The sequence below is a fragment of the Lipotes vexillifer genome, unplaced genomic scaffold, assembly GCF_000442215.2.
Source record: "Lipotes vexillifer unplaced genomic scaffold, Lipotes_vexillifer_v1.1 scaffold799, whole genome shotgun sequence".
Lineage (NCBI taxonomy): Eukaryota > Metazoa > Chordata > Mammalia > Artiodactyla > Lipotidae > Lipotes > Lipotes vexillifer.
In genome coordinates, this window is record NW_006787679.1 from 139,663 (window position 1) to 154,328 (window position 14,666).

The 14,666-nt window shown below is 36.0% G+C and overlaps 1 protein-coding gene and 1 pseudogene across 2 annotated transcripts in view; both read left to right on the forward strand.

Annotated features, from left to right (window-relative positions):
- The window catches only part of LOC103077005 (trimethylguanosine synthase pseudogene), a 2,691-nt pseudogene extending 719 nt beyond the window's left edge, over positions 1-1,972 (forward strand).
- Positions 1-9,689, forward strand: part of TDRD3 (tudor domain containing 3) — a 113,284-nt gene extending 103,595 nt beyond the window's left edge. For both annotated transcript variants that reach the window (XM_007460476.1, XM_007460477.1), the window contains one exon: positions 9,576-9,689. In XM_007460476.1, the coding sequence (XP_007460538.1) occupies positions 9,576-9,689 (114 nt within the window). The remainder of the gene's footprint in view (positions 1-9,575) is intronic.
- The last annotated feature ends 4,977 nt before the right edge of the window (positions 9,690-14,666 follow it).

A 14,666-nucleotide genomic window follows, 5' to 3' on the forward strand; every position in this document is an offset into this window, starting at 1 on the left:
CTGCTGAAAATACATTATCTCCAAAGCTGGGAATTACAGAGCTCTGGGAAAAGTACTGGAAGGAATACCTGGGGGAACTGCTGTGGCAAAGCGGGCAGGAAAAGCATGCAGGTCAGACTCCGTCCTCAGAACCCTGGAGCATCCCTAATACAAAGGCGGAATGGGAGCAGCATTATAGTCAGCTGTATTGGTATTATTTGGAACAGTTTCAGTATTGGGAAGCTCAGGGCTGGACTTTTGATGCTTCACAAAGCTGTGATACAGATACTTGTGTGTCTAAAACAGTAGTTGACAACAAGAAAGACAAAAATCACATGAAAGCAGATGAACTTTCTTCTCCATCTTCATCAATGGGTAGCGAAAGCTCTCGTTCAAGTGGTAAAGGTCATAATGAAATTCTTGATGGACTTAGTAATATAAGTCTGAATTCAGAGGATGTAGAACAGAGCCGATTAGATCCCTCTGTGAGTTGTGATAGACAGCAGAAGAGAATGCCTTGCTTCGGGCCAAAGTGAACCATGTAATGGAGGAAGCAAGGAAAGCAGCTTGTCTGGGAACAGAAGCACAAGCCAACCAGCTCAGGATTCACAAGAGTCATCAGAAGCAAACACAATCAAAGACAGGCCACACCTCATCGGCACTGATGGAGATGAGAGTGGCGAAGATCCACCTGAACAGAAGCCAAGCAAATTCAAGAGGAGCCATGAACTGGACATCGATGAAAACCCAGATTCAGACTTTGATGTCGATGGTTCCCTTCTAGGATTCAAGCATGGCTCAGTACAAAAATATGGTGGAATTTCAAATTTCAGTCACCGGCGGGTCAGGTATCCACACAAGAATGTGATGTACAAGTCAAAGTACTTGGACATGAGAAGACAAATCAATATGAAAAACAAACACATCTACTTCACTGAAGAGCCAGGAAAAACTCTTTTCAAGAAAAGCAAAACTTTGAGTAAGGTAGAAAAATTCCTAAAATGGGTTAATGAACCAATGGATGAGGAAGCATCGCTGGAGTCAGTTTCTCATAACAACGTGCAAGATACTTGCACAAGCAGTGGTTCAGAGGAACAAGAAGTGTCTGTTGAAAAAGGGGATGACCCACCGGAGACGAGTGAGCCAGAACCTGGAAAGTGTCATGCCATGTCTCCAGCTGGGGAAGTGGGAACAGAGAAAACTGACAGGGACAGCACAGAAGCAGCAGTGACAGATGAGGGTGACTGCCCCACCCAGGATGCACCAGACCGTCTTCGGGTAGAAGCCGAAGCTGAAAATAAAAAGAAGAGCAAGAACAGAAAGGGAATTGGTCTGCCTCCTGAGATCACTGCTGTGCCCGAGCTGGCAAAGTACTGAGCCCAGAGATACAGGCTCTTCTCTTGCTTTAATGATGGGATTAAATTAGACAGAGAGGGCTGGTTTTCAGTTACACTTGAGAAGATTGCTGAGCACGTTGCTGGCAGGGTCAGCCAGTCCTTCCAGTGTGACACCATAGTCGACGCATTTTGTGGAGTTGGAGGAAATACCATTCAGTTTGCCTTAACAGGAAAGAGAGTGATCGCCATTGATATTGATCCTGTTAAGATCGATCTTGCTCACAGTAATGCAGAAATTTATGGGGTAGCGGACAAGATTGAGTTCGTCTGTGGAGATTTCCTGCAGCTGGCTTCTCATTTAAAGGCTGATGTCGTGTTTCTCAGCCCTCCTTGGAGAGGACCAGACTACACCACCTCCGAGATCTTCGACATCAGCACCATGATGTCTCCTGATGGCTTAGAAAATTTTCAGACTTTCCCAGAAGATCACTAATAATATCATTTATTTTCTTACAAGAAATGCTAATATCGACCAGGTGGCGTCCTTGGCTGGGCCTGGAGGGCAAGTGGAAATAGAACAAAACTTTAATAATAAATTGAAGACAATCACTGCTTATTTGGGGGAACGGATCCACAGATCAGCCTCTGAATCATAAGTGAGGTTGTATAGAGATCAAAAGATCATAGCAGTCAGAACACTATTCACTTGGAATTTCTTCTCTGTATTCACTGATACTTTGTACCCATAGTCAAATGGGTATTTTTACCCTAATACACTTTTTCCCCACATTGATGCAGTACCATCTGGAATTTGCTTTTAAACATCCATTTATTTTATAAAGTTAGTGTTTTTTAAGTTTCTGTTGAAAAAAATATGAAATATATTTTGTAATATAGATGTTTATATTCTTTTTCTATTAATATGGCAGTGAAAGGAAGAAAAAAAAAACATTATATTCTCAGCCATGCATTTTGGACCAGTTGCTTAGTAATTAGATTTTGAATCCGATTTTGTTTCTTGTCTTGAATCAGTGTGAGTGTTTTTTTTTCATTAAGTTTTATTTTTTTATACAGCAGGTTCTTATTAGTTATCCATTTTATACATACTAGTGTATATATGTCAATCCCACTCTCCTAATTCATCACACCACCACCACTACCCCCACCACTGCCCCCCTTGGTGTCCATACATTTGTTCTCTACATCTGTGTCTCTGTTTCTGCCCTACAGACCCGTTCATCTGTACCATTTTTCTAGGTTCCACATATATGCGTTAATGTATGATATTTGTTTTTTTCTTTGTGACTTACTTCACTCTATATGACAGTCTCTAGATCCATCCACGTCTCTACAAGTGACCCAATTTCATTCCTTTTTATGGCTGAGTAATATTCCATTGTGTATATGTACCACATCTTCTTTATCCGTTCGTCTGTCGATGGGCATTTAGGTTGCTTCCATGACCTGGCTATTGTAAATAGCGCTGCAATGAACATTGGGGTGCATGTGTCTTTTTGAATTATGGTTTTCTCTGGGTATATGCCCAGTAGTGGGGTTGCTGGGGCATATGGTAATTCTATTTTTAGTTTTTTAAGGAACCTCCATACTGTTCTCCATAGTGGCTGTATCAATTTACATTCCCACCAACAGTGCAAGAGGGTTCCCTTTTCTCCACACCCTCTCCAGCATTTGTTGTTTGTAGATTTTCTGATGATGCCCATTCTAACTGGTGAGGTGATACCTCATTGTAGTTTTGATTTGCATTTCTCTAGTAATTAGTGATGTTGAGCAGCTTTTCATGTGCTTCTTGGCCATCTGTATGTCTCTTTGGAGAAATGTCTATTTAGGTCTTCTGCCGATTTTTTGATTGGGTTGTTTGTTTTTTTAATATTAAGCTGCATGAGCTGTTTATATATTTTAGAGATTAATCCTTTGCCCATTGATTCATTTGCAAATATTTTCTCCTATTCTGAGGGTTGTCTTTTCGTCTTGTTTGTAGTTTCCTTTGCTTTGCAAAAGCTTTTAAGGTTCATTAGGTCCCATTTGTTTATTTTTATTTCCATTACCTAGGAGGTGGATCAAAAAGATCTTGCTGTGATTTATGTCAAAGACTGTTCTTCCTATGTTTTCCTCTAAGAGTTTTATAGTGTCTAGTCTTACATTTAGGTCTCTAATCCGTTTTGAGTTTATTTTTGTGTTCCAATTGAAATTGGAGTGTTCCGATTTCATTCTTTTACTTGTAGCATTGTGGGGGTTTTTTCTGCCACAAAATATTTGGTTAAAATAAATTATTACCGGACGTGGTATATGAAACATTATCTTAGAGCTGCTCTGAGGGAAAGATCACTCAAAGTTTCAAAAACATAACTTAGTTTATTAGCATAAAATTTGCTTATTTTGCTTATGTTTAATGAAGGCTGAGATTTTTATTTTTCCCCATTTAGGTATAGAAGGTGAGTTTGTATTGGCAAATGATAAATTTAATTCATAGAAGTCAAAAGCAGGGTTTAGATTTTCCCTGTGATAAAACGCAAAGACAACGGTCTCTGAACTGAGTCAGGGGCCTGTGTTCCCATTCCTGTTCTTTCAGCAGCTCATTTTCTTATATTAATCAAGCCACTCAACCTAGCTGGTTCCTAGTGTACAGCAGAGGTTGAACCAGGTTGGGTTTTAGTTTTTGTGCTTTAGGGGTTACAGAACTTGGAAGAACTAAAGAAGAGAAAGCCAAGGGGATACTGCTCACATACACATGTAAAAACACCCACTGTAACCTGAGCCCATCTATTTTATATTGGAATTCTGTATAAAATTTCATTTGAAAGAAGAGTGTCACATTTATCCCAAAAATAGATGATGATAATGATGATTTTTAAAATTTAAATCTGCTCAATTAGATTATCCCCAAATCCTCTTCCAATTCTGGCATTCACTGTATCTGTATTTCTTGTCCTCATTTCTTGGAAGCATAGTGTGAAGGGCAGACTGGACTATAAATCAGAAGACCTACTAACTCAGGTTATGGTACTAATTACCTGAGCAAATTATAGCTTCTTAGTTTTTTGGACTAACTGTTCTTTACAGAAACTATCTGTTTTGTAGTCTGTGGTTCCAGGCTACCACAGACAGACCCAGTTTATTTTGTGATGGAGTTGTAAATATGGAATTGGAATATATTTTTAAACAAGAATAATTGGTAAACTAAGGTTCAGTGTTAATCATAATACTTGACTCCTGTAGGCACAGCTGTTATCCATAATCTTCAATTACTTTATTACTCTCCAATTTTCAGTTGCTCTAATATAATAGAATATTAGTATAATTGATCTAAAATAGATTACTTAAAATATTTTAAGTTCTACTATTGGAATCCATTATATGAATTTTTGTTTTTGTTTTTGAATGGGGCAGAGGTACTTTATTTCATTACTTGGACTAAAAAGTAAAATCAAAGGTCAGAGTTTTCCAGTGGAAACCAAGAGGAAATGTTATGAATATCCAAGGTATAATCAAAATTATATACAACCTAGAGCCAATTCAGAAAGCTCAATAATCTTCAAAGTGGTTTTCATACATTAATTAATGCTGATGGCATCCCAAGGGTGAAAGAAATTTAATTCTCATATTTTAGTTATGGATAACCACAGGAAGAATCTGAATGGATCAAGATGTGCCATTTTAATAAGGCAGGTCAACAAATATTTCATCAGATATTAAGGGTCTACCACATCAATATATGAGGCTCAAAGTATCCCACTGATGTGGCCTACTTTACAGCCTGTTTTTTTGTTTGTTTTAGACTTTATTTTATAGAGGAGGTTTAGATTCACAGCAAAACTGAGAGGGGTACGGGATTTCCCACATACTCTTTGCCCCCACACATGCATAGCCTCTCCCGTTTATCAACATCCCCCACCATCTATCGGTTGTACATATGTTACAATTGATACACATACATTAACTCATCATTATTTTCCAGAGCCCATAGTTTACATTAGGGTTCACTCATGGTGTACATTGGGTTTGGACAAATGTATTGGGACATGTATCTACCATAATAGTATCATACAGGATAGTTTCACAGCCCTAAAAATCTTCCTGTGTTTTGCGTATTCATCCCTCCATCCCCCCTAACCCTTGGCAACCAATGATCTTTTTACTGTCCCTATTTTGCCTTTATTACGTGATGTTTTGGGAAAGCAGGTTTGTCTTTAAAATTATTGTTTGCTTAGGTTTTGTATTAAAATTAGTTGCTATTTCTATAAACTGACTACACAAGTTAACCAGACAGGCAAATGTGGTCTGGAAATTCATAAGTAGTTCATATGTGAATCACTCAAGGAGATATGTACTCATTAAGATTTCAGTGTTCAAAATATTCAGAGTTCAAGGATTATTGTTGAGGGTACGTTGTATACATTTTGTATGCTGACTTGTGTTTTTGTGACTACTGTGCAAATTGTTAAAAGGAACTGACTAGAAAATTTTTTATTAAATTTCACACAAAATAGCTATTAGAGGTGACAATATCAGTAAGTTTTTCTAAGTTTTTTGTGAAGAGAATTGCCATCCCTGTTCCCTACTCCCACCAGTCATCAATAATCGTTTTCTCCTTACAAAGTCATGGCTGTGCAAAAATGCTGAAGAAATGGTAATGTAAGATAAGGCAATTCAGTAAGTTAAGTAAGTATGAACATGTTGCTGAAGCAGAGGAAAACATAATATTGTCAGCGAATAGAGACCTCCCCACAGAAGTTCCATAAACGCAGCTTTTAGGCATTAGAGATAGAGGCAGAAGAAATATCCAAAAAGGAAAAGGGAAAGGGTGGCAAACCCAAACTTCCTGAATTTCAGATTTATTTTCCAGGCTGTCCTGGCACTTAGGAATAGGAAGTTTCCTCCTCCTCCATTTGCCTAGAGAGCATCCTTGGCCTCTACCTACTGGATGTAGTAGCAACTCCCCCCACCTACTCCTTCAGCTTGTAATAACCAAAAATGTCTCCAGACATTGGCTACCTCCCCTGCCCCCTCACTGTGGGGTATGGAAATCACTCCCAGTTGAGAACCACCAGATCCACCACCTTCTTTAGAGTGGTGGTTTATGTGCTTATCTGCACATCACCTTTATTTGTGGAACAGAGAACCTGACCTGTATTTAAATGTGTTTCACACCTCCTACTGAAGTATGTTCCAGGTTCGAAGTAACTGATTTACAATGAGCTTTTCCAACAGCTCATTTATAAATGAGGAAATAATGTATTTGTCTGTACTCTCACTCAAGATGTAGTTTGTGCTAAGGAGAGACTAAAAATGGTATGCAGGAAAGGTGTAGTTGTGACCTGTCAAATGTGTTTTATAGGTGAAGTTGTGTATCTCCTTTTTGCATTGGTACTGTGACTCTTTTTTTCCTTTCAACATATCACTTCATTCATGTTTGGTGTCACAATGATTATTGCATATATATCTTTTCATTAAAAGGAGTAATAAACTACTAAATATTGGCATAAAAAGAGGGCACATTTTGAATATTATTTTTTTCGTATTTTAAAACCAGGTAAATCTGATAGCATTGTGAGCAAAAATCTGAGTCCCAATAAAATGGTTCTAAATCTCAAAAGCTTTGGTGAAGATGGCATTGGTCAGTTCCATTTTTATGAACGTTACCACCAATCTTTTAAAGAACCTTGTCTGAGTTAGAAACAAAATGGCCCTGGTCTGGACTCTTCCTCTAGTGAGCTCTGTGACTTGGGAAAATCACCTCTCTGGGTTTAGAGATTCCTCATCTGTCAAATCTAAGGGGACAGACCAGATAGCCTTTCAGGGCTGTGTCAGCTCAAAATACTGTCAGATTTTTTTTTAATGTTCATGAACAGTGAAATTAAAATTTTTTTTAGTTCTAAAGCTGTTACAGAGTAGTGAAACTAAAGGAAGAAGATAAAGGTATAAATTTCATTCAAAGATGACTCCAAATAAACTGGCCTATTAAATTGAGCTGTGTGTTATATGGAAAGAGGTGCTCATTCAGTGCTAAAAATTACTAGCTCTAAACTGTATGAAGTGATTTTTGTGGGTAACCAGGTTTGCCCCCGACTACTCTGTGGGAAGAATATTTCAAAGTTAAAAGAGCAAGATTGTACCTTTGACAACTGAAAACCAAGCTGTCAGAATTATTTTTATTTTTTGCTTCCATTTTGTATAAAATGACTGTGAAGACATCAAATAATGTGAAAGAAATCATGGTTGGTCATCTCTATAAAACCACTTAATTGGTTATGGCTAGTATAATCTGAGATTCTTTTAAACAGTAGAGATAGTTTTTCAAATAGCAATGTCATATTTATTATATAAATCCAGGTCACTCACTCAGTAAATGTAGTGTCCTACCTTTAATACTATAGTTTATTGATAAAGTATGTAGGTTTTTAGATGTCCTTTAACCAGTTTTGCAGCTGGATGTGGAGAATAATAATATTCCATTCTAATTCCTAGAATAATTCACCTTCTACAGCAGCAAACATATTTTTATCCTTCTCAGTTAATATGCACAGTTGCAGATATCATATGTCATAAAAATAAATAGTTTCTTTTCAAATTTAGCTATAAGATTTGACAATAATTCAGAGCAGTGACCATATTAATAAAAAATATTTCTCTTCTTTCCTGAGCACTTTAATTTTTCTTCCTGCATCTTGATTGCTTTACTAAATTATAGACATAATATCTGATACTTCTAACCATTTTGAGATTGATTATTAATGAAAGGGGCATAGAGAAAGGAGAACTAATCTGGAAGTTTGTCTCTAAAATGTTGTTATTGAGTTATTACAGATATATTGTCAGATTTCTCTATTCTCTCTCTATTCTCTTATTTAGATGATGGCCCCTTAAGGGTGATCATTAATTTTGGGCAATTAGTTTATTTCTTTTACATGCAGACTGAGACTTAAGGATTTAAATAGCAGTGTCTGAATCAAAACTCAGATTTATCTTCGAAGTATTAGGGCAAAGTCACAAAGCTTTCCTGGACTTCATTGTCCTTTATATAAAATGGAGATAACGGTTCTTAAGAATACTGTGGAGAATGCCTTTTAATGAGTGATATGTTCATGCCAAATATTAAATATCATTTCTAAATAATAGGATTTGATCAAATTATCATAGCATCTTTCTACTTGCATCAAGTAAAATTGCAATAGTTGATCTGTAAAAATTAAAGAATAGAACTCAGTCTTTCATATAACTCCATTTGCTATTAGGGTCAAAGGAAAGCAATCTTTTGGGACAGAAGATTCAACGATTAAGGAGGAAGAGGAAGAAATAGGATAAATTTCCTAAATCATGCAAATTATTGTGCTCTGATAATTCAGCTGGAATTTAAACTCTGCTTTTGAAATAGATACTGTTTCTTTCATAAACAAAAATGAGAGCCAATTTTTTTCTCTCTATGAAGGGAACATACTTCACAGCTGTATTAATTTAAAACACTAAAATAACAGGGTGGCAAGCACTCAGTAAGAAACCAGTGTGGCTTTTGGCTACATTTCTGTTGCTTCTAAGTCCTTTTCAAATATTGTAATTAACTATACTGTTTCTGCTGTTTATTCTGCTTATACTAATTTATCCATGCCATTCCTTGAGTTGCTGGTTCTACCCCCTTAGTAAGAAAGAATATGAGAAGAAAACAGTTTGCGTCTTACTGTGGCGATTGCTGTGTCTTGCATGAAGCTTTCTTTATATGTAAATTGTATTTCTCTCCTCATTCCAATCCATTATTTTTTCCTGTCTCTAGATGTAAGGTTCTTAATGATGTTGGAGGTTTCATCAGATGAGGACAAACAGCTGGTGAACATTCTCTGGCTCCTCAATCCCTTTTCCATATCTTACTAAAACCCCTTTCCATGAAAAATACCTGGAAATATTTAGAAGCCCGACTATTCAATTAAAATTGTATTACATTGTGTCAGGTCATTTGAGGAGATAACCATAATATTATGTGGAAATAGTTTCCTTTTCTAGAATTAAATTTGATTCTAATGTTACTATTATAAATTTCATCCTTCTATTAACAAGGACCAAAAGAGTTTTAACAATGTCCTTGCCTTTTTTTTTTCTTTCCCCTGCCGCCTACTATTATAAAAGTTGACAGATGTGAATCCCAGGGCAGCTTAAGAGGGTATATCAAAATGGGGACCATAAAATGTATTTAATGTAGGAAACTTGGAACTGTTTTGAACATGTTAAATCACTACTCTTTGCAAATAGGAAGAAGCCACCTATGACCAAACTCTTGAATTCCGTAGAGGAGGTGATGGCCAGCCAAGACGATCCACTCGGCCAACCCAGCAGTTCTACCAACCTCCCCGGGCTCGGACCTAATGTGAGAAGGTAAAGTTGACATTGTGAGGAGCTTTCCATGTAAAGAAAGATACTATCATGTTAAATATATAAGTCCAGTTATATATAATATATTATTATATATAATAATATATAAATATTATATATATAATATTTCATAATAACATATAGACCTACCTCATTTTATTGTGCTTCGTTGTATTGCACTTCACAGATATTGCATTTTTTACAAATTGGAAGTTTCTGGCAACCCAGCATCAAGCAATTCTGTCAGTGCCATTTTTCTAACAGCATTTGCTCACTTTTCTGTCTCTGTGTCACATTTTGGTAATCCTCACAATATTTCAAACTTATTATTATTATTATATTTGTTATGGTGATCTGTAGTCAGTGATCTTTGATGTTACTATTGCAAAATGATTATGACTCACTGAAGGCTCAGATGATGGTTAACACTTTTTAGCAGTAAAGTATTTTTAATTAAGGCATGTACATCGTTTTTTAGACATAATGCTATTGCACACTCAATAGACAACAGTATAGTGTAAATATAACTTTTATATGCACTGGGAAACCAAAAGCTTAGGGTGATTATTTCATTGCGATATTCACTTTATTGTGGTGGTCTGAAACTGAGCCCTTAGTATCTCTGGGGTTTGCCTGTAATAGAAGAAAACTAATGTTTTAAAACTACTTTCAATTATAAAGTATTTAAGATAATACCATAGTTACAAACTACTTTTTCTCCAAACCTTTCCCTGCAAATGCTATCCCTAATCCCCTTTTTTCTCTATACCTACTCTTTTCTATTGGAGGTGATGACAATCAGTGAAATGACTATAGGTTTGAAAGCAAGAAGAAGATGAAAGAAAACAAAGGACTAAATAATTATCAACCTGGGTAATGGAGTTTATTTTTTGTTTAATTGATTTCAGTCCTTTTTAAGAAAGAAGAAATGTTTCATATATATCTTCAGGAATTGGATGAAGACAACATGACTGTTTATTGAGATGTAATTTTGGGGCCTTATGCTGTCAATCCAGAAACTTTCATCTTAGAGTTTCAGAAAGAGAGGTGGTATCTGAAAATCATCTTCAGTAGGAAGGAAGAGAAATATAACAAAGTCAGCAAATTATAGGACTGATCTAAGACATTCTCATTTTGATGAACAAAGACCTTACTTCTTAATATGTTTTTAGAAAGAAATACTTTCACCATCTTTGGTAACATTTCTATTTTTTCCTTATGCCAGGGTTTTTGAATATTTTCTTTTAATAATTAGAGTTTTCCCGTTACAGCTTTTGTTATACATCACATAAGACTATTTTAGACTTTATATCTTTTTTCTTAGTCTTTTCTTAGTAGCAAGACTATTGAGAATTTTTAAGAAATTGTTCCCAATTCCTTATTTCCTTGTTCCTTATTTTGGCTGTTCATTCTGATAATGCTGTTATCCACATTGTATTTGTCCCCTACTGAGGGACTCTCAAACCAGCCAAGACTGTTTAGCACTTGAAATGCAGCTAGCCTGAATTGAGATGTGCTATAAATAAAAAATGCATACCAGATTTCAGACTTAGTTTGAAAAAAGACTCAATAATTTTTATTATTTATATATCAAAAATGATAATATTTTTAATAGATTGGGTTAAATAAAAAGTTATTACAATAATTTCACCTGTTTATTTTTACTTTTTAATGTGGCTACTAGAAAAGTAAGAATTACGTATGTCTCACATTATATTTCTGGACAGCACTGTTCCAGAGTCTTATATCTCCTGCAGCTTCCCCAAAGCTCTTTCATTGGTTAAAAATTAGTTCTGTCATCCTAAATGAAGAAATGTTTTCTTATGTTTTCTAGCCTTTTGCTCCTTATGTAATAGTGTGCCTGGAGCAGAAGCCTGATGCTATTTGACTTCTGATTTACCCGAGTAAGCCAGTATAGCACCTTTTTCCTCTTATCGTTGATTTTTCTTTGCACTTAATACAAGGCTGTCAAGTAAACAAACGTGACCTTTTGCCCACAGTATCACAGAAGAGCTACTTCTTGACTTTGGGCATTTTTCTGTAGCATGCAAGAATTGACCAAAGCAGAATCAAAGTATATGTAAGGACTTCAGCAACTTTACATTGTGCACGGTTGAACATCCACTTTTAAAATAAGCTCAGTGTGCTTATAATTAAATCTTATTTAAGGTAAATGAAAACAGAATTCCCTGTTAGCTTTCCAGGGTCTTCTAAATTGTTTAAAACAGGTTTTAAAATGAGGCCAAAGGTTCTCAACCCTCTGATTGCTCTAGGACAGTGGATGCAGGACTCTAGGGCTCTTCAAGGGTGCCTCAGGGCTGTTGAAGGGAGGGCTAGAAGTAGAGAGAAGATGGTGGGAGTGAGTAAGAGTATAGCCAATGGGTAGAACTCTCAGTCGTCTGGCCTCTTCTTTAGTGTCTTTCATATGTTTTATACATTAGGGTTCCATCAAAAATTTCCTTTGAAAAAGAGTACACTGCTTAAAAGTAAATTATAAACCATAGCCCTGGGGTAATTGTAGCTTATTCGTATCAAACTGTACAGTGCAAATTGTTCCTAATCAACTAAAACGTTACAATCTAAGTGGTTCTCTATGTTCCCTGAGCTAAAACTTCCATCTTTCCCAGATGCTTGCTTTGGATTATACTGTTGACATGCAAATCCTCACAGTAAGCAAATTAATTTTGGTGGGGGACAGTCCCATGATGGTATCACTAGAAAAACCTCACTGCAAAATTTACTCTAAAAATTAATTAGTAAGACACATGTGATCTTGGTTGAAAAAACTTATTTATTCATTTTTGTACTTAGTTCAAACATATGTTATGAAAAATTATGAAGTAGAATTAAATATACTATCTTTGAATGGGAGGTTCAGCAATAAGAATTATACTTTTTGCTTTTGTCACACAACTGAATATATTATTTTCTTTTTTTAAGTTGATATATTTATTACTTTTTTTTCTTAAGATATAATTTTAAATGAAAGGTTTTTAGCATAGGCCTTTTATTTTTTTATTATTTTTTAATACATCTTTATTGGAGTATAATTGCTTCACAATACTGTGTTAGTTTCTGTTGTACAACAAAGTGAATCAGCCACATGCATACATGTATCCCCATATCCCCTCCCTCTTGCGTCTCCCTCTCACCCTTCCTATCCCACCCACCCCTCTAGGTGGTCACAAAGCACGGAGCTGATCTCCCTGTGCTTCCCACTAGCTGTCTATTTTACATTTGGTAGTGTATTTTGTTTTTATTTCCTCATTCCTGGTTCCCATTTAACTTAAACATTTAAAAAGAAGATATACACTGTATCCAGCCATTTGACTTCCAGCAAATATAAGCATGAATTCTAATATATGCTGAATTTTTTGTAAGATTTTGTTATTTAAAATTATTCAAGATAGTGAGAAACACTTAAGACACTTTCTTTTATCACTTCTAAAAAACATAATTTCGTAGTCATAATCTTTATGTTTTGGGTACTTTGCTAGGTGATGAATGACACATAGTAGCTGCTAAGTAAGTGTTTTTTAAATCAGTGTATTAAATCAAAGATTTAAAGTTGTTGATGTGTAATTTACATTCTTTGATTATCCTAAGAAGGTTTTTTACAAGCCTTCTATACCATCGCCACCACCGCCCACCCCTACATACTCATATACTTCCCCAAAAGTGGAAAGGGAATTAGATTCTGCTTCAGCCTGGTACTAAGGACAACATCAGTGCTTAGCAAAAGCAAGCGATAGCTGGGAGTTAGGGCTCAGTGGAGGAGGAGGTCTCTGGGGGCAATGTGGGAAATAGGCCTAGGTCTGAGAGAGTGCTGGCAAGTCAGATTCACCCCCTGAGGGGAGAGAGGGCCCAAAACCTCTAGTTCCTGGGCTCGCCATTGTTACAGACAACTTAGAGATAAGAGCATATATGGATAGAGAAAGTATACATAGTTATTTAATCAATGAAAATGACCACAACTATGTGCATTTGGAGAGGTCTCTGACATTATTGGAGTCCTAGGAATTAGATACCAGTTATTGGTGGTGGCAGAAGAGTATGGCTTTAGACACGTTAAGAGTTTGACTTTGATGTGTTCGTGCTATCATGAACTTCTGAATAAGAATTATATGATTAAAATTAAGCTTAAGAAATATTGCTGTTATGACATATAGATAACTAATGAGAACCTACTATATAGCACAGGGAACTCTACTCAATGCTCTGTGGTGACCTAAATGGGAAGGAAATCCAGAAAAGAGGAGATATATGTATACATATGGTTGATGCACTTTGCTGTACACTTGAAACTAACACAACATTGTAAATTAACAATACCTCAATTAAAAAAAAAAAGAAATAAATATTGCTGTTGGATGTAGGATGGATTACAACACCAGGAGGGAAAGAATCTAAGAAGCTATTGCACTGGTCCAGTCAAAGAGTTACAGCCTCGTGTCCTGCTGTAAAAGGAGAGAAATGGCAGACCTGTGTAGAAAGACCTTGTCACATACATCAGCAGGTTCCCTCTGTTACTGAGTGAACGACACTGCTTCTTCTCAAGGTGCTGATTGAAAACCTATCACTTATATGTGGAATCTAAAAAAATGGTACAAATGAACTTATCTACAAAACAGAAGTAGAGTCACAGATGTAGAAAACAAACTTATGGTTACCAAGGGGGAGAAGGGGGGAAGAGATAAATTGGGAGATTGGGATTGACATATACACACTATTGTGTATAAAATAGATAAAATGGTGACTCACTTTTAATTTAATTTCTAGTTTCTTATTTGTTTCATGAAAGAGTAGTCTTCACAGTTTTGCATATTAACCAGAAACCTTGAAACCAATAGCTAAGCATAGACTACTATATAAATACCATGACTTTGTTTATTTTCTAAGGTCCAGGTTTTAGCACCATTTGTAGCTGGTAAAAGATGGATTTTTAAATGGCTTTTTTTTTTTTGGCAATCT